This window comes from Capricornis sumatraensis, chromosome 2 (assembly GCF_032405125.1).
Source record: "Capricornis sumatraensis isolate serow.1 chromosome 2, serow.2, whole genome shotgun sequence".
Taxonomy (NCBI): Eukaryota; Metazoa; Chordata; class Mammalia; order Artiodactyla; family Bovidae; genus Capricornis; species Capricornis sumatraensis.
This window is the reverse complement of record NC_091070.1, coordinates 191,876,000-191,895,504: the sequence shown is the minus strand read 5'-3', so window position 1 is coordinate 191,895,504 and position 19,505 is coordinate 191,876,000. Positions and strand designations below refer to the sequence as shown.

Here is a 19,505-nt window from a genome sequence, read left to right as displayed (position 1 = left end):
CTGCACTGTACAGTTAAAATTGGTTAAAATGTTAAATGTTATGTTATGGATCTTCTTGACCCAGGGATCAAACATGGGTCTCCCACACTGCAGGCAGGTTTTTTACTACCTGTGCCACCAGGGAAGCCCCTATGTACATTTTACTACACTTAAAAAAAAAGACTGAGTTTGGTATTTGAAGTCGTCGTTGCTGTTTAGTCACTCAGTTGGGCCCGACTCTCTGCGGCCCCATGGACTGCAACATGCCAGGCTTCCTTGTCCTTCACTATCTCCCAGAGTTTGCTCAAACTCATGTCCACTGAGCCGGTGATGCCTTCCAATCATCTCATCCTCTGTTGTCCCCTTCTCCTCCTGCCCTCATTCTTGCCCAGCATCAGCATCTTTTCCCATGAATAAGCTCTTCAGATCAGGTGGCCAAAGTATTGGAGTTTTAGCATCAGTCCTGCCAACAAATATTCAGGGTTGATTTTCTTTAGGATTGACTGGTTTGATCTCCTTGCTGTCCAAGGGACTCTCAAAAGTCTTCTCTAACACCACAGTTCAAAAGCAGCAGTTCTTCAGTGCTCAGCCTTCTTTATAGTCCAACTCTCCGTACATGAATACTGGAAAAATCATAGCTTTGACCAGATGGACTTTTGTTGGCAAAGTGATGTCTCTGCTTTTTAATACACTGTCTAGGTGTGTCATAGCTTTTCTTCCAAGGAGTGAGTATATTTTAATTTCATGGCTGCAATCACCATCCATAGTGATTTTGGAGCCCCAAAATAAAGTCTGTCACTGTTTCCATTGTTTCCCCCATCTATTTGCCATGAAGCAATGGGACCAGATGCCATGATCTTAGTTTTTTGAATGCTGAGTTTTAAGCCAGCTTTTCCACTCTCCTCTTTCACCTTTATCAAGAGACTCTAGATACTCTGCTTTCTGCCATTAGGATGGTGTCATCTGCATAATCGAGGTTATTAATATTTCTCCTGGCAATCTTGATTCCAGCTTAAGCTTCACCCAGCCCAGCATTTCACATGTTGTACTCTGCCACTTCAGCATTCTTGCCTTGAGAACCCCATGAACAGTATGAAAAGGCAAAGAGATACAACACTGAAAGATGAACCCCCCAGGACGGTAGATATCCAATAAGATACTGGAGAAGAACAGAGACAGAGATCCAGAAGGAATGAAGAGGTTGAGCCGAAGTGGAAGTGACGCCCACTTGTGGATGTGTCTGGTGGTATTTGGAGTAGCTCTAACATTTCTACTAAGGGCTCTAATTTATAAAGCATATACAAAGGAAAATATACACTTATTTCACAAATCTCTGTGGTGTCTTCTAAGCCCCAGAGCAAGGGCTTGCTGGTGAAGTTGAGCTGGAAATGTGGCTTAAACTTGAGGTCAATGTGGGATTTCTGACTTCCCAGCCTGAGCCTACACTGGGGCACCCTTGTAGGCAGGCTTGCCTCAGGAGGTAAGATGGGGCAGGCAGAATGGTTTTACTCAAGTCTCTGAACCTAGACCACAAGCTTCCTTCCATGTCCAGGATGTATAAACCCAAGATAAAGTTAGAAGGATACCCTAGTACCTCTAGACATGGAGTTATAAAGTATGCTAAAAATGTGATGTACAGATGTGAACTTTTTACACAGTGATCTGGCTCGAATAATGCAGTTTCTCAACCACCCAGGTGAGTCTTCTTTTTGAGGTAGGTGGACCAGGTAGGGTGGAGGTAGAAGCTGGGGTGGTGGAGAGATAGAAAGCCTGGTATTGTTTCTTCTAACTCTTTGGTCCTAAATGGGAGGAAAACCTGAAATGCCTTCTTTCAAGGTATACATGCTGGAAGAGAGAAGGAGAGATTCTGTCATCTCAGTCATGCACTGTGGCCTGTAGGGGAGCAGTACACAAATCATTACTCCCTCTCTGTATGACGTGAACGTTTTCATCTTTATTACATACCTCTGATTGACTCCTCGCATGATACTGGTTGGGGACCAGAGAGGCAGCTGAGCAGTGAGAATCACACCCAGCAGAAACTGATTTGGCTTCTGCACATCTGGGTGGGCTGAAGTATCTGTCTGACTCAGAGTATACAGTTGATCACAGGCAACACGGCGAATCTGAAATCACATTTTTAGTGGCCAAGGATGTACATCAACCAACACACAGACTGCTTAAAAAATGGTTTTCCTCCAAAGTCCATACTCCGAACGATGCTATAAGGGTGTGAGCATTTCAGTCAGTAAAGTTTACATTGAATAAACTAGGGCTAATTTAAATCAAGGGTGGTCTGGGTACTGATTTCCCAAATTATTCTAGTACTGTATTCTACTCAGATAGTAAAGAATCTGCCTACAATGCAGGAGACCTGGGTTTGATCCCTGGTTGGGAAGATCCCCTGGAGGAGGGCATGGCAACCCACTCCTGTATTCTTGCCTGGAAAATCCCCATGGACAGAGGAGCCTGGTAGGCTACAGCCCATGGAGCTGCCAAGAGTCAGACATGACGGAGTGTCTAAGCACGGCACATTCTACTCTAATCAGCAGGCTTATAATTTAATGCAAATGAAAATTAGGAAAAAAAAAACAAACAAACACCTAAAAACCTCTTCTTCATGTGTCTCAGAGTTAATTTCCAAGGTCATGTATGGAAAGTTCATGGCTTGAAGTTGGTCTTTCTTGATTTGGGCCAACAAGTTAATGTTTAATGCTGGCTGATGTGGCCAGCTATGGATGTTGAACACTGTAAGATTTTGTTTGTTATAAACAAACACAAGTTGATCACAGCACTAGTCTCTTAATTCCCGGTGAAAACCACAGGCAAGGAAGGAAGGTGCGAGTCTAACCGGTCACTGTCCTAATGGCCTGCAGCATGCGCTATGACTCCCCAAGGGGGCTAACACCACTCCATCTACAGCCCCCACACTGCCACAGGCATCCAGGGGCCCAGGCAGAGTAAGGCCAAAGGGGCTTTGTATAAAGGGACCCTTACCTCAGCACTTGGTGATCCAAGCAGAATGTCAATGATAAAATCAGCAACACAGGGCAAGTTATAGAAAGAGGCTGATGGTAAGAATAAGGAGAATGGGGGCAGGGGAGGAAACTAAGTTAGGAAATGCATTTTCAAAATTTCAGAAGTTTTGAATAATTTCTTACCCTTAACTATTGTAGACATCATCTCTTCTTCCACACAGAATCAAATTCAGCACCTCCATAACTGCCCCCATGAGCACCTAAGGTGCTCGGGAGCAGAACTGTGTCCAAGTCATCTTTGTACCCTCACTTTTCCCCACAATCTCTTGTGCTTACTAGTGACAGAACAAATATGTCTTGCTTTGATAAACTATCAATACCTCTGAACTATAAAATGTACCCTACAATAAACTTACAAATGATAAAAAAGCTTGAAGTTATAATTTTTCTCATCCTGATCTGAAAATATTTCTGTAATCAAACAATTGTAGGAAACTGAACTAAAAGTATGGCTTATGCCCAACAGTATTTCACAGTGACTTAGACTTCTCATATACAAGCCTTTAAAAGCAAATCTGACCAAAGTAAATCATTTTTGATACTGTACTGTCAAATTTTTGATACTTTACTGTCCTACAAACATGTAACTTTTTCTATACGTTTATCTTAATATCTTATATGGATCTTCCCTGGTGGCTCAGAGGTTAAAGCATCTGCCTCCAATGCAGGAGACCTGGGTTCGATCCCTGGGTTGGGAAGATTCCCCTGGAGAAGGAAATGGCAACCCACTCCAGTATTCTTGCCTGGAGAATCCCATGGACGGAGAAGCCTGGTAGGCTACAGTCCACAGGTTCGCAAAGAGTCGGACACGACTGAGCGACTTCACTTCATCTTATATGATGAATTTGGATGTTATACTGAATAACACATAATGATCACCAATTCTATGTAACAGGCAGTCTGAACCAGTAATAATAGTAATGAATTGGGCTCCATGTATTGGTACAATTTTTAGAAGTCAAGTTGTTAAGACCTCATTTCCGAATAAGTATTTATTGAGGGCCTACTACACACCACACAGTGTTTGGGTGTTAAGGATTCATTAGGAAACAAATGGGACAAAAGTCTCTGTTCTTATGGAGCTTACCATCTAGGTGGGGAGGGGATAATGACAATAAACATGATAAGCAGAGAAACTGTACTGTATGCTGTACAGTGATAAGTGATAGAGAAAAAAACTGCAACAAAGAGTTCATAGGTGAATGCTAGGAGAGCTGAGGACTGTGATTTCTCTAAAAAAGGTGGGGGAAGTGGCAATAGCTAGTGCCAGGGCCCTGAGGCAGGCATGCGCCTGGGTGTCAGGGAACAGCTAGGAAGCCAGGGTGGCTGAAGCACGGAGGGTGAGGCAGGGAGTGCAGGAGGCGACGGCACACAGACATCACGGGCGTGGATGGTGTCAGGCCTGGAAGGCCGCAGGGAAGATCTGGCTTTCACTGGATGTGAACTGAGGCCACTGCAAGGCTGTAAATAGTGGAGTGAGGCGATCTGACTTACATTTCAGCGGGTCCACTCTGGTTACTGTGTGGAGAGTAAACTGCAAGGGTAGAAGCAGGGAGATTAGTCAGGGCACCGCTGCTATAATCAAGGTAAGAGAGGATGGAGGAGCAGAGGGCACTAACAGCAAGGGTGGTCTAAGGGGTGGGCTCCAGGTAGAGTCTCAAGAAGGATGTGTGGGCAGATTAGAAGCAGGGTGTAAAGAGAGGAATGCTGGCATAGGATGACTCCAAGAACGAAGAACGCCATTAATTAAGATGGGCAATCTCTTGGGTGGTGTAGGCCAGATCAGTGTTCAGTTCTGGACATGTTAAGTTCAGGAAGTCTATTATATCTAAGTAGAGATGTCAGGGGAGGCGCCCAGGTCACAGAGCCAAATTTAAGTGTTACCGACACATACACGGAATTTAAGGCTGTGAACGTGGATGTGATTATGTGAATGAGTGATTACGACAGTAAGTGTAGGCAGAGGGAAAAAAGTGACCAGGGACTGAGCCCGGGGGAATCTAATGCTAAAAATATGTTTAGCAACAGCCCCAGTTTGTCAAAACCAACAATAAAGATAAAAGAATAAATCTTAAGTTTCACAATTTTTAATACTGGAGTTGTTATCAGTTTAGGGATTGATACATAATTCTACTTTTATAGCTTATGACCTACAACTTTGGCTTGTTTTAATTCCTCCAACAGATGGTAAGCTCTCCTGGACAGTAGACATATTGCCTTTGTAACATCAACTGTGGAACCGTGTATACAGAGGTGCTCAATAAATACTTGTTCAGAATTTAAGTACTCTAGCACTATTCTTACCTATTCCACATGCCAACTTTCCCCTTTCTATTAATATGACCTTATCTATGAAGGGATATAGATAACTCCCAACAGAAACCTGGCCATTTCCTAAAACACGAATGGCAAGCAGGCCTCCTGCATACCCAGCTGTTGGCTCCGAAGCTGCAGGCAGGTGACAAGAAGGGACAAAGCCTCTCCGGCAATCAGCGAGTCTTTGGTGGACACGGACTGCTGTCGTACACAGATGCCTGCGTGCAAGGCCACTGGGTCCCCTTCACTTCCAGAGCTGCAATTGCTTCCTGGAAACATACAAAAGGAAGGTTACTGAAGGGTTACTGTGGATCCCACAGGACTCTCGAGATTATAACCCTTTAATGTGTCCATAATCCTCAAGTGAAGGTAAAGAGTTCAAGAAGACACTTTGGTCTAAGAAACAAGAGAAAATTAATCATTTACTTTGACCCCCACTGCTTTCTTTGTACTTAAAACACATTTGGAAGCACTGAAAAATACATTTATGACAAAAAACTAGTTTCAGGTGCCGGAAGCAAAAACAGTGCAATTTTGGAGGCATGTGGGAATCTTTCTGGGTTATTAGAAATATTCCTTATCTTGATCTAATGGGTTACACTTATGTAAAAACCCTAAAACTCCTGTACATTTAACATTTCTGCCCTTTACTGTGTGTATGTCAAACAGTTCAAAAGCTCTATACTATTAGTGAGTTATATACACAGCAGGGAAACCAAATGAAGCTGAGAAATAAAGCTATTTATAAAGACCTAACAGAAAATAATAGGTCAAACCAAGAAAATGATTTTTCCAGGTAAATATTCTAAATGAATTTTTATTATAGCCATAATTATGGCCTCATGACACTTTTACACTCAGCAAGCTAAAACTCTGCTTGGTTTCTCTATTTATTTTGCATTTATACACTTTTTTATATGACATATATAAATGAAGGATGTATATACATACATGCATACTTGAATATGCAAATCTAGAGGGTTTATTTAGCTTGATGAATTTCTGTTCATGCTCAAAAGCAAGAGAAAAGGCTTTCTTCTTTCTGTGACCCTGAATAACCTATACAAAGACAATTCTTACAGCTAATTTCTGTTCAATATTCTAATTATTTTATTCTTCTTAATCAGTACCTGAACTGCTGAGTCTGTTTCGAATTCCAGCAGGAAACAGAGAATTACTTTCTTTAATCGGTTGGCTACTCCCAACGAGATCAAGCCGTCCTGCAGCTGCAGCCCATGACAGCCGCATGAAGCAAGCCACAGTAGACGTGAAGTCACTGACTGCCATCGTCTAAGGAAGCAAGAAAGAGCACTGTGAGTACCTGAACACGCCCCACTGGCTTCAGTGACCTCCTCTTGGTCTCAGTTTGCAGTCTCGTTTCCCTCCAATATCATCTACAAGACAGACAGCCTTTTTCATGCTTCTGTACTGTTCAAAGACTTACAACTGCCTCTCTGCTACTCACAGTAGAGACCCTGCTCTCCAGGTTCTGGCTTCAAATCACCCATTCTGCTGTCACCATTTCCCCTCTTCACACACAGCATCTGGTCTATGTGAACCACCATGTGACCTCCTACACAGGCTTCTTTTCTAATTGCTCCCACCTTCCCTTTTACCTGAACAACTTTCCTCTCTCTAAATGAATCCATGGATATGGAATCCCTACCTATTCTTAAAGGCTTAGCCCCTCCTACATAGAATCCTGTAACAGCCGCACATGAAGATGACTATTTCATTCCTCTTAAGCCCTGTAAAATGTCTTGCTTTGGTAGTCTTCTTACAACAATTTATGTTTTCCAGCTGAATTACAGTGAACTCTACACTAGTTGATCTCTTTCTTACTTACTGTAAGCTCCTTGAGGATGATACTCACATCAATAATTTTTATATCTGCATAGGCCCTCCCCACCAGCGGTGGCTTCTGTACAGGAGGCCCTTGGGACTTCTTGAACAAACACAGGTCACTTACTTGTATTGCGACTCGTGCAGCAGGAATGATCTCCTCAACTCTGATGGAAGATCGGTCAGACACTGACACCTGTCGGTAGGATGACTTCTCTGGGGTGCCACATAAGGACATTTGCCTGCTCGTCTGCCGGCTGACATTTCGGAATGGGCGAGAAGAAAGTGCTTCTATGCCGTCTTTGGTGAGGTCTTCATCCAATAAGGTTGGCAATGTTTGTCCCACGAGTAAAAATCTTAAAAGGAAATAAGCTAGGCTAAGCCAAGGTCATTTCATACTATGTTTAAAGGATGGGATCTGGAAGAAAGAGTCAAGAATAGCCATCTGAGAGTAAGCAATAGATTTACGTACCTTGCCAGTTGTAGACAGATGGAATAAACGCCCTGCCTTGTTTCATAGTCTACTTCTGATGGGATGGAATCCCTCTGCATGACATTTACAACCAAACTTCAAAAAAAAAGAAAAAAGAAAAGGCAGGATATTTAAGACTTCTGTTTCTTCCACAGGCAATTTTCTATAAGTAGTTTGAAAGTGAAAGTGAAGTCACTCAGTCATGCCCAACTCTTTGCGACCCCATGGACTGTATCCTATCAGGCTCCTCTGTCCATGGGATTTTCCAGGCAAGAGCGCTGGAGGGGATTGCCATTTCCTTCTCCAGGGGATCTTCCTGACCCAGGAACTGAACCCAGGTCTCCCACATTGCAGGCAGATGCTTTACCATCTAAGCCACTAGGGAAGTTCTCCATATAAGTAGTTTAATGCTTATCAATTACTTAAAATTCTTACATGATCTTTACATATAAATGGATCACACAGATTCCTATCACAACGATTTCTTATGGTACATATAACCTTCCTGGTTCAGAATTAAAATCAGACTCCTTTCTTACCCAAAAAGATAACCAATACAGAGTGTTTAGACAGCTTTCCTTCTCACTAACTTGTGTAAGTTCCTCAATCAACTGCTATCTTGGTATTAGAAGAGCTATCAATTCAAAAGTATATCCAGAATTGGTATTCTACAAAGCTTGTTTTTCACATCTGCTATCACCTACACTGCTGTAAAAGCTCCCCAACTCTTCTTCTTGCTTCTACTCTTGAAGCTTCACCTCCAAAATCTATTCTCAAAAGATCAACTAGAATGATCCCTTAAAAATGGAGGTTACCATGGGATTCCTCTGGACAAAATCCTCCCATGGTTTCCAATTTCCTTCACAGTAGCCTGTAAAATCCTGCATACCCTGACCTCTGGTATCTCTGTAGCCTCATGCCCCCCTACCCTTTTCCCCTCACTCAGCCCCAACCACACTAGCCCCCTGCTGGCTTTACAGACACCAGGTCGACCCTCACAGGGGCTCGCGTTGGATGCTCCTCTGGACAGCTTTCCCCGGCATCTCCAGATCTTGCTCCCTCACCTCCTTCGGGTCTTTGTAAAATATTCCCCCATCTGATCACTCCACCGAACAAACCCTCCCCCTACCCACCTGCCCTACGCACCCGCTCTTCTTTGTCTTATTTTGCTCTACAGCTTTTATCATCGCCTGACATACACTTTTACTTCTTTACTGTCTTCCCTTCTAGACTATCATCTTCACAAGGACATGGATCATTGTTTTATCAATGCACTGCTCTGTTTCTAGTACTCAGAACGATGCCTAGCATGTACACTGACATTCGGAAATAAGCCAGAATTAAAATGCCTTTGTTAGCATAGCTCTGTAATTGGCTGAGTGATTGGAAATGAGTTTTCACCCTCTATTTCCACTTCTGTTTCTAGTCCCCTTGATCTCTGCAAGGTCTCACCCAAGCTCTCTTCCCTGAAGGCCTCTAACAGAATTCCTTCAATTACCCTCTGCTCAAAATTCAAGCTGGTTTTCACTCTTTTCTTTCCTGAAGGAGACGGCAGGCCTACTTTCTTTATGGAACATGTCTTCCAACTGCAGTGGAACTTAGCCCCACTGGTTGATTGCCCCCCTTTATCTTTATTCTTTTCTTTTTCATTGGCCTTTAGTCAGCTCACAATGAGAACCAAGGCTTCTCCAACGTAAAATGGAAAAGCAAACTTTCTCTTCAGTTATCCTATCCTTCGAACTTCGGTCACCTCCTTTTCTCTCACTTGTATGGTAGAGATTTCCACTTACTGATTCTGCTTCCCAGCCTTTCACTTGCCAGGGTCTCAGGCTGCAAGGCTTTCTTTCCTTATATATGATGCCTCCTTGAACATCCAGTGCCATTCTCCACTTCTCTCAAGGGCATCATGTCCAAACCATCCCCTTCATGTGACTCACAGAGATCTTTTGCACAATCAAACTCACTTCTCTTGACTTTCCCAGTTTCCTCCATCTTATCTTCATTCCCCATATGGACTAAAGAGTTATCATTCACTCATTCTTCCAAGCTAGAAATCATAGGGCCATTTTAAAAATGTTTCTTCCTCTATATCTGTGCTTCCCAGGTGGTTCAGTGGTAAAGAATCCACCTGCCAATGCAGAAGACACAGGTTTGATCCCTGCATTGGGAAGATCCCCTGGAGAAGGAAATGGCAACCCACTCCAGTATATTATTGCCTGGGAAATCCTATGGCCAGAGGAGCCTGATGAGCTACAGTCTAAGGAGTCGCAAAAGCTGGACATGACTTAGAGACTAAACAGCAACAACAATCTTGCATCTAATCATAAAGACTTTTCTACTTCATCTTGAAAATGTCCCTCTACCACTGTCCCAAATTTAGAGCCTGTCATCTCCTCTCTGGAGCACTGTAACAGTTCTTACAGTCCTCCCTGCCTCCAGTCTCTTCCACCTGCATTCACCGTTTCTACTGCAGTCAGAGTAACTGTTCTAGCTAACTCCTGGCTTAGACACCTCCTGTTTTTACAAGGTAATGCTGAAATTCCTCAGTATGACCCCCTATTCCCAATCTTTCTCCCTTGTCCTTTGCTCTAGTCTCACCAGGCAACTGTAGTTCCCAAGACAGTCCCGTGCTTCCATGCTTTCCCTCATCCCCACCTCTCCTCTGGCTGAGAACGTCCTTCCCCCCTTCATTACCTAGAGAATGGTGACTCATCTGTTTCCAGCTCTCATGTCACTTTCTGGGAACGTCAAAGTGAAAGTGAAGTCGCTCAGTCGCATCCGACCCTCAGCGACCCCATGGACTGCAGCCCACCAGGCTCTTCCATCCATGGGATTTTCCAGGCAAGAGTACTGGAGTGGGGTATTACCCCAAGCAAATCTTACCATTTTAACCACTGCTTTCTTCCCCACTTTATCCCACAAAGCACCTTTTATAAGCCTCTGTTTCAATACCTGCAATAACCATTTGTTATTCTTTGTTAAACCCTGAGGCTCTCAAAGGCAGGGATAATATCTTCCCCCAGTGCTAATGCCTTGCACAACATAGATTACTAAGAATCAGATCCACCTTATCTCAAACTGATGTGGGAGTGACCAGAAACAGCACAGTCTCCTCTCCTCTTGAGAATTTCCCCCACCACCAAAGGGGAAAGACACATGCTTCTGTCAGTTTTCCAAATAATCAAAAGTCATTAAAATATTTAAAAATATTCTAAAGACAGAAACATCACTCCTTCTTATTACAACTCCTATAATACTTCATGTCTTGTAGGCATAAATAAGGCCTGGCAGGAGAAATTAACTAAAATAACTCTATTCATTTTCTGCAATTCATATAATACAATATTGAAACTCTAACCTCAAACCTCCTGCTTTGAGGAAGTTCTCACAAAACGATTTTGCACAATTTCTTGCCATGTCATCATCAGCTGTTGGCATGAGTTTGGAGCTTAGAACCTTGGAAAAGAGATAAAGCATAATTAATCATCCCAACATTTCCAGTAGAAATTATTCCTTTAACCAAGTAAAGCAATCAGACACCTTGAGTCAGAATCTCTTTAACTGCTGCTCTTTCTACCTCCAGTAGTATAAGGAGGCTGATGTTTCACAAACAGTTCCATTTACTTAGCATGAAAAATCTTTCTGTTTTTAGACAGCTAGTATGCTCCTCTTTCATGAAACCAGCAAATGTGAACGTCTCAGGCTCCAGACCTGCCTAAGAGCAGGTAACATTATGTGTTATGCGGATATGTTCTAAAAAAAGTATATAAACCGAAATTTTATAACAGTCCATTTATTATAAATGCTGGATGAGTTTCCTGATAATGATTCGAACTCCTATTTACTCAGCAACTGTCTACAAGGTACTAGGCATAAGATGAAGTACTTAAGTTTGCTCTGTCTCTTAATCTCGCTCTGTAAGGCATAGGTATTTTATTCTACAGGGAAAGCCTGAGACCTGAGAGGTTATGTGACCTCCCACCTGTGGTCACACAGTTAGAATTTGAGTCTAGATGGGTCTCACTCTAACATCCATGCCCTTTTTACGACACTGTAGTGTCCACCTAAAGGAAACTATTTTCACATAAATAACCTGTAGTATGAGACTACAAATTTAGCTCACATCCTAGTTTTACCACCGACTAGTTGGGAGATCTCACATACGTAATTTTCCCTTTTGCCTCAGTATTCTCATTGGGTAAATGAGGACAATAATTACTTTTCTCAGAGTATTGTTTGTAAGTAAGATAGCACAAACTTAAGGTGCTTAGTATAAGCACTGGCACAAGACTAGTGCCCAGGAAACAACTGCTTATTTAGTTGTGACTTAAATTTTTTAAAGCTCATAGCCTCAGTTTTCCCAAGGTTTTAATCTAGATGTAATTCAAGATCCTTTCTTTATTTAAAAAAAAATCTGCTTCTATGAACTTATTAGTAATTTTAGGAGCTTAGATTCTTAATGTGATATTTTTGTCTAAAGATGCTTTCTTCCTAAGTTGCCCTTTGGGAAACTGGTTTGCCAGCTTCAGATCACAACCATCATTCAGGAGAATGGGAACCTTCTGCTATCCTAACCCTTTCTAAGTGTTGACAGCCACAGGCACACACTCCCCATGCTTAATGGACAGCAATTTAGTGAGGGTGAAAGGTTTTCCCAAAGGAATGGGTACTTGGAATATCCACTCTGAATTTCCCTAGAAGCCAAACATAAGTTAAAGATCGAAATGCAAGGACATTAACCTTTCAGGTAACAGTAAAAAGAAGTGCTTTGGGGGTGTTATGGTTTCTACATTTTTTATAGAGCAAAAGGCAACCTATCAGAGGAATTCCCAGTTAATCTGAAGTTCTAAAATAAGACTGGGGATGATTTATACAGTCCTTTGGCTCTAAGATAATGCAATCTAAGTAGCTGATGACAAACCAGACCCACTGCTGGGTCATTGTGATTTTCAGGGTGCTCTCAAATGTGGGTGTTAAGATTTATACCTTAACTTTCTGAGACAATCATTCAAAAGCAGATAACAAATGTGGCAGCAATGCAAGATACAAATTTTATAAGACTGAATTAGCCAAAAATTTCTAGGTAATTTTCTGTTTTGGAATACTGTATGTATTTTTAAATGTTCACAAGAAATGAGGTCATACTTTATTTTTAAAATACATGCTAAATATTTTTTCCTTTTGGACCCAACAAACATTTACACAAGAACAATTATTTTAAGGCAACTAAGAAACATTATCACAGCTCCACCATACAAACATAAATAATGAGTTAAGCACAAAAATGAGTGAATATGACTTTATACTCCAAATTAGACTGTCAGATGAAATAAAACGTTGAAATCATGCCTGAGTAGGTACCTTCTTGCCAATTGTGACCTTTGTTGTGATTCAAAACCTACTGAAGATAAATGGTAATTTGATAATTAAGGTTGCTCAGGCACTGATCTGGATTCCTTAATAAACAACTAACTAAATAGAACAATTTAAGGTAAAACAAAATCATTCAGGGCTTTATATTCCCTAGAACTTTATGTGCCCTGAAGTGCAGGGAAGTTTCCACCTCCACAGTGCTTTGCTATGGTTCTGATTCCAGGACTCGGCCTATCCAGCCTCTCCTAGGTCTTACTCATAAGAACCTGGAGCAATTATCACATCTTTTCAACTCTGTGGTAGTTAAAACTACCACAATGATTTGTAGACACTAAATAATTAGTAAAGTTTACTGAACTGAATCTACTAATTTAAAGCTACTGTTATGAAGGAGGGCAACAAAAATATTCTTTTGCTTTTTAATAAAATAGCTTTCTAAAAAAACCCTAAAATAATAATGTTAAATGTGTTTCCTGAGAACTACTTATAAAGCTTCATTAATGGCAACAAATTGCAACAGCTTTTTTAAAAAGTTAGGATGCATTTAGTAACAAGGCTGAAGATTAATAACTGACGTTATAAACACTTGCAAAACTTCCAGAGGAAGTTAATTACACATTTTTATACACTAGGCTTCCTAATTATTTATTTACATGCTATTTTACAAGTATAACAATGTACACAGGTATAAGTTGGGGGAAAAAAAGAGCATTTTCAAAGTCGAAAACAATAAAACACTTCAATTTATAGTCTATTTACTTATTTCTGACATCTGAAAGCATGAATTTTCACACCAAAATGAATCTGTTAAAATTAAATTTTAAAAAATGAGCTTTCTTACTTCTAAGTTGTAGAGCACTCTGAAGGTGGACATTCCTGGAGCGAAAGATCGAAACAGACTTTCTAAAATTGAACTGGCACTTGGCTGATGCTGCTGCTTAGAAGACAGGGATGGAGACTTTGAAGACTGAGAACTTGTTTCAGATAGCAATGTTTTCTAAGTTTAAAATAATGAAAAAGGACACAGATGAAGGAGAAACATTATCACTATATATTGTAATATTATCTTCTACTTTAATATACTCAAATCATCGACATTTTCTAAAAAAATTAACCTGGAAGCCACATCACTCTTCAATTATTAACGAAGCACTGAACTCCATCACACAGACCGTAAGTGGTCCACAGCATTCCATTCTACAGGAATGCCTCTGGGATTGTATTCTAAGCAACACTAGCAAGGCCATCCTAATTTATTTCCAGGTTTTTAAAATTTGTACTACTGAACTCTGATAATTAAATTATAAGATTGCAGAGTAGTAGTTTTGAGAATTTTGGGGGGTTAGTTCTAGTAATATAGTTTACAGTTACATTAGTTCTCTTCCCCCTCAAATTAATAAATAATGTATATGTGATAAGGTTCTGACCTGATCTAAATAATAATCACTGAAATACAAAATTCATAGCTTAGTTTTAACAACTTTGTTCTAAATGAATTTATTCTGAAAATACAATTAAACAATATTATAAATAAAACATTTTTAGTATAAACTCTTAAGGAACAAGATTCTAAAAATTAAACAAAAGGAACTTTAAATACCAACTGAGAAAAAATTAAGTGATAACTCATTTATGCAAGCAACTCAAACATATGCAACAACCACACTCAGAGAGGCATCATGACAGAAGAAAAACATCACAGTTGAATGAGAATGAGAGTCTGACCCTAGATGAGACACTTCATTACTCTGGGTTTAGGTTTCCTCATATAAAACATGAAGGCGGCAGAAGTAGATGACATTAAAGGTTCTTGCAGTTCTAAAGTTTGATGTTATTATTGGCTATAGATAATTTAAAAGTCATTATGAAGTTCAGATTTCCATTTAGAGCAAAAGTATTTTTCTAAAGAAAAAAATCTGTTATGGGAAAGATGGTATCATATGACCTTTATGTGATGCTATGTTGCATTTTTACTGAATCATGATATAAAATTTCCATGCCTGTTAAATAACTATCCAAGATACTCATACCTTTCTTCCTAAAGAATCAAGTTGATCAAGGGCTTCCTGAATGGCTGGATCAGTAGGTATCAAGAGGAGAAGCTTTCGTACTCGTAGAGTTATCCTGAAATTTTTCAAATGTGAATTTTTTTTTCTTAAGAGCCACAGTTTCAAATAAAAAACAGTCAAATGTAGCAGGGGATGTGAAGTGATATACATATTAAGAGAACATTTATTTGGTTCCCTAACTTTAATAGCTTGCTCTCTTGCAAGCTTCACAAACGTTTCTATTTACCTTGGCTCCTCCAGATTGGCCAGCTGGTAAAGCATGTCGAATACATTACACACAAGAGCCATCACCACACCAGGGAGGGATTTCTCCTGAGGTAAAAAGCAAAACAGAGATATAAACTCACAAAAGAATTTTCTTCTTTTCTAATCAAAGGTACAAACAATAAAATGACTGGTTCTGAAAGACTGGCGACTGTAAAACTTGGGGATTCCCTGGTGGCACAGTGGTAAAGAATCTGCCTGCAATGCAGGAGATGCAAATTCAACCGCTGGGTTGGAAGATCCTCTGGAGAAGGGAACGGCTAACCACTCCAGTATTCTTGCCTGGAGAATACCACGGACAGAGGAGCCTGGTGGCCTATAGTCCGTAAGGCTGCAAAGGACTGGACATGACTGAGTGACTTTCACTTTGACTTCTTTGTCTTAATACTGCTCTGAGTAGGATTTCATTCTTAAATTCTTACTACATGAAGAATATGTCTGGAACGCAGGAGACCACGGTTTAATTCCTGGGTCAGGAAGATCTGCTGGAGAAGGAATAGGCTACCCATTCCAGAATTCTCGGGCTTCCCTTGTGGCTCAGCTGGTAAAGAATCCGTCCGTAATGTGTAACACTGTACAGGAGGTGGTGACCAAAACCATCCCAAGGAAAAGAAACATAAGAAGGCAAAGTGCTTATCTGAGGAGGCCTTACAAACAGATGGGAAAAGAGAAGCGAAAGGTAAAGGAGATAGGGAAAGATAAACCCAACTGAATGCAGAGTTCCAGAGAAGAGCAAGGAAAGGTAAGAGAGACTTCTCAAGTAAACAATGCAAAGAAATAGAGGAAAACAATAGAATGGGAAAGACCAGAGATCTCTTTAAGAAAACTGGAGATACCAAGGGGACATTTCATGCAAAGATGGGCTCAATAAAGGACAAAAACAGAAAGAACCTAACAGAAGTAGAAGAGATTAAGAAAAGGTGGCAAGAATGGAAGAACTGTTCAAAAATCTCTTAATGACCCAGATAACCACGATGGTGTGGTCACTCACCTAGAGCCAGACATCCTGGAGTATGAAGTCAAGTGGGCCTTAGGAAGCATTACAAAAAACCAAGCTAGTGGAGGTGATGGAATTCCAGTTGAGCTATTTCAAATCCTGAAAGATGCTGCCACTAAAGTGCTGTACTCATTATGCCAGAAAATTTGGAAAACTCAGCAGTGGCCATAGGACTGGAAAAGGTTAGTTTTTATTCTAATCCCAAAGAAAGGCAATGCCAAAGAATGTTCAAATTATTGTACAACTGTACACATTTAAAATGCCAGCAAGATATGCTCAAAATTCTTCAAGCTTAGGCTTCAGCAGTATGAGAATCGAGAATTTCCAGAAGTACAAGCTGGATTTAAAAAAAGCAGGAACCTGAGATCAAGTTGCCAACATATGCTGGATCACAGAAAAAGCAAGGCAATTCCAAAAAAAAAAAACATCTACTTCTGCTTCATTGACTATGATAAAGCCTTTGACCGTGTGGATCGTAACAAATTGTGGAATACTGTTAATGAGATGGGAATACCACACCACCTGACCTGCCCCCCTGAGAAACCTGTAGGCAGGACAAGAGGAAACAGAACTAGACACTGAAAAATGGACTGGTTCCAAATTGGGAAAGGAGTACGTCACGGCTGTATATTGTCATTCTGCTTATTTAACTTATATGCAGAGTATATCATGTGAAACGCTGGGCTGGATGAATCACAAGCTGCAGTTAAGATTGCTGGGAGAAATACCAACAACCTCAGATACGCAGATGATACCATTTTAATGGCAGAATATAAAGAGGAACTAAAGAGCCTCCTGATGAAGGTGAGAGAGGAGAGTGAAAAAGCTGGCTTAAAACTCAACATTCAGAAAATGAAGATCATGGCATCCAGTCCTATCACTTCATGGCAAATAAATGGGGAAAATGTGAAAACAGTGTCAGATTTCATTTTATTATGCTCCAAAATCACTGCAGAAGGTGACTGCAGCCACAAAATTAAAAGACATCAAGTGATAAAAGACACTTGCTCCTTGGAACAGTAGCTATAACAAACCTAGACAGTGTATTCAAAAGCAGAGACATCACTTTGTCAACAAAGGTCCATCTAGTCAAAGCCATAGTTTTTCCAGTAGTCACATACTGATGTTGAGAGCTGTACCATAAAGAAGGCTGAGTACCGAAGAATTGATGCTTTGAATTGTGGTGCTGGAGAAGACTCTTGAGAGTCCCTTGGACTGCAATGAGATCAAACCAGTCAATATTAAAGGAAATCAACCCTAAATTGGAAGGACTAGCACCAAAGCTGAAGCTCTAATAAATACTCTGGCCACCTGATGTGAAGAGCTGACTCCCTGGAAAAGACCCTGATGCTGGAAAGATTGAAGGCAGGAGAAGGGGGCGACAGATATGAGATGGTTGGATGGCATCATTGACCTAGTGGACATGAGTTTGCGCAAACTCAGGGAGATATTGAAGGACAGGGAAGCCTGACGTGTTGCAGTTTACGGGGTTGCAAAGAGCCCGACACAACTTAGCGACTGAACAACAATGATGAAATATAAAAATGTTAAACTTGAAGATGCTATGTACATCACTTCTGCTATTGATAAACTGTCTTAATAATGCTCTGAGTGAGATTTCATTCTTAAATTCTCACTACATGAAGAATACGCCTGCAATGCAGGAGACCCCGGTTTGATTCCTGGGTCGGGAAGATCCGCTGGAGAATGGATAGGTTACCCATTCCAGAATTCTTGGGCTTCCCTTGTGGCTCAGCTGGTAAAGAATCTGCCTGCAATGTGGGAGACCTGGGTTTGATCCCTGGGTTGGGAAGATCCCCTGGAGAAAGGAAAGGCTACCCACTCCAGTATTCTGGCCTAGAGAATTCCATGGACTGGGCAGTCCATGGGGTTGCAAAGAGTCAGACATGACTGAGTGACTCTCACTTTCACATGTAAGTATAGTTAGTTTTTAAGAAACATCACAATATTAACATTAACCCTGCAGGCTTCAGTGGTATCTATAGCAAGACTATGCTCTCTAAGTTTTAAAGAGACAGCCACACAACAATCTCACAAGTTATTAAATGAAAGAGCTGTATATAATAATCCTCTCCATTACTTAAATACTTTTACTTCACATGAGTGCTGGTTACTATCTTACTTTGTAGACTGTAAATGCATAAAGAGCAGAATGTCTTTTTTCAGTTTTCTACCCCTGGTGCTGAGCTCAGTTCCTGCCACAGAGAAGGTACAAAAAACCTTGAATGATTCATAAAATCATTCAAGAAATACTGACTACCTATTACGTTTCACTGTTGTTTTAGGTGCTGGAAATACAGTAGTGAGCAAAACATTCAGAGGTCTGCTCTCACAGAGCTTACATTTCACTGGGGAGAGAAACAGGGACATTAAACAAAATGAATATTTTATATAGTATGTTGAGATGGAAATAAAGCAGGGAAGGGAAATGAGCCATGCAGGAGTAGGAACAGACTGAAAGTTTAGATGGGATCGCCAAGAAGGCTCACCAAGAAGGCTACAGTTGAGTGAGAGCAGGAGGAAGTGAGAAAGAACCTGGGTATCAGCAAAGAAAATGCCTGGGTATTGGGGAAGAACAAGTGCACAGGCCCTGCTATGTTTGAGGACCAACATCGAGGCCACTGCAGCTGGAACGGTGAGAGGGAGGGTGGGTCCTGGGGGAAGACCTCCGGGGAGAACACTAAGTGAGGTGGGAGGTGCTGAAGCCTCTGACCTGAGGAGTGGCATAATCTGACTGGTCTGTAAAAAGATCATGAGATGCTGGGTGCTATACACCAGAGAGACTGAACTGGAATAAGGGCAGAAGCCCTGGGACCAGACGCAGCACTACGGTTACCCTCAGGTGGGTGGGGCGTGATGGCTGCCTGGATCTGTGTGGAAGCTGTGGAGACAGAGGAGTAGCTGGCTTCTAGATATAGAGGTATTTTAAAGGTAGAGTCAAAGATTTGGTGATACATAGATGTATAAGGGAAAGAAGGGACCTCAAGATTCAGGCATGAATCCCTAGAAGAATGAAATAGGCATTATCTGAAACAGGACAAGACTGTGGGATGAAGAGGTTTGGGGTAGGAGGAGGTGGTGGGAAAGCGGGCAGCAGCTCAGTTTCAAGAGTTAGAATGGAGTGTCTATCACAC

At 41.1% G+C, this 19,505-nt stretch overlaps 1 protein-coding gene and 1 non-coding gene across 2 annotated transcripts in view; one reads left to right on the top strand and one right to left on the bottom strand.

Annotated features, from left to right (window-relative positions):
- The window catches only part of USP24 (ubiquitin specific peptidase 24), a 163,498-nt gene that overhangs the window by 62,917 nt on the left and 81,076 nt on the right, over nucleotides 1-19,505 (bottom strand). The window contains exons 29-38 of the mRNA XM_068966782.1: nucleotides 15,316-15,401; nucleotides 15,051-15,144; nucleotides 13,862-14,017; nucleotides 11,006-11,103; nucleotides 7,648-7,743; nucleotides 7,303-7,531; nucleotides 6,464-6,623; nucleotides 5,447-5,602; nucleotides 2,977-3,047; nucleotides 1,945-2,105 (exon numbers count right to left, since the gene is read on the bottom strand). Coding sequence (XP_068822883.1) covers nucleotides 1,945-2,105; nucleotides 2,977-3,047; nucleotides 5,447-5,602; nucleotides 6,464-6,623; nucleotides 7,303-7,531; nucleotides 7,648-7,743; nucleotides 11,006-11,103; nucleotides 13,862-14,017; nucleotides 15,051-15,144; nucleotides 15,316-15,401 — 1,307 coding nt within the window. The remainder of the gene's footprint in view (nucleotides 1-1,944; nucleotides 2,106-2,976; nucleotides 3,048-5,446; nucleotides 5,603-6,463; nucleotides 6,624-7,302; nucleotides 7,532-7,647; nucleotides 7,744-11,005; nucleotides 11,104-13,861; nucleotides 14,018-15,050; nucleotides 15,145-15,315; nucleotides 15,402-19,505) is intronic.
- Nucleotides 3,644-3,715, top strand: TRNAW-CCA (transfer RNA tryptophan (anticodon CCA)). Its single transcript has one exon. It is a non-coding gene; the product is annotated as a tRNA-Trp (tRNA).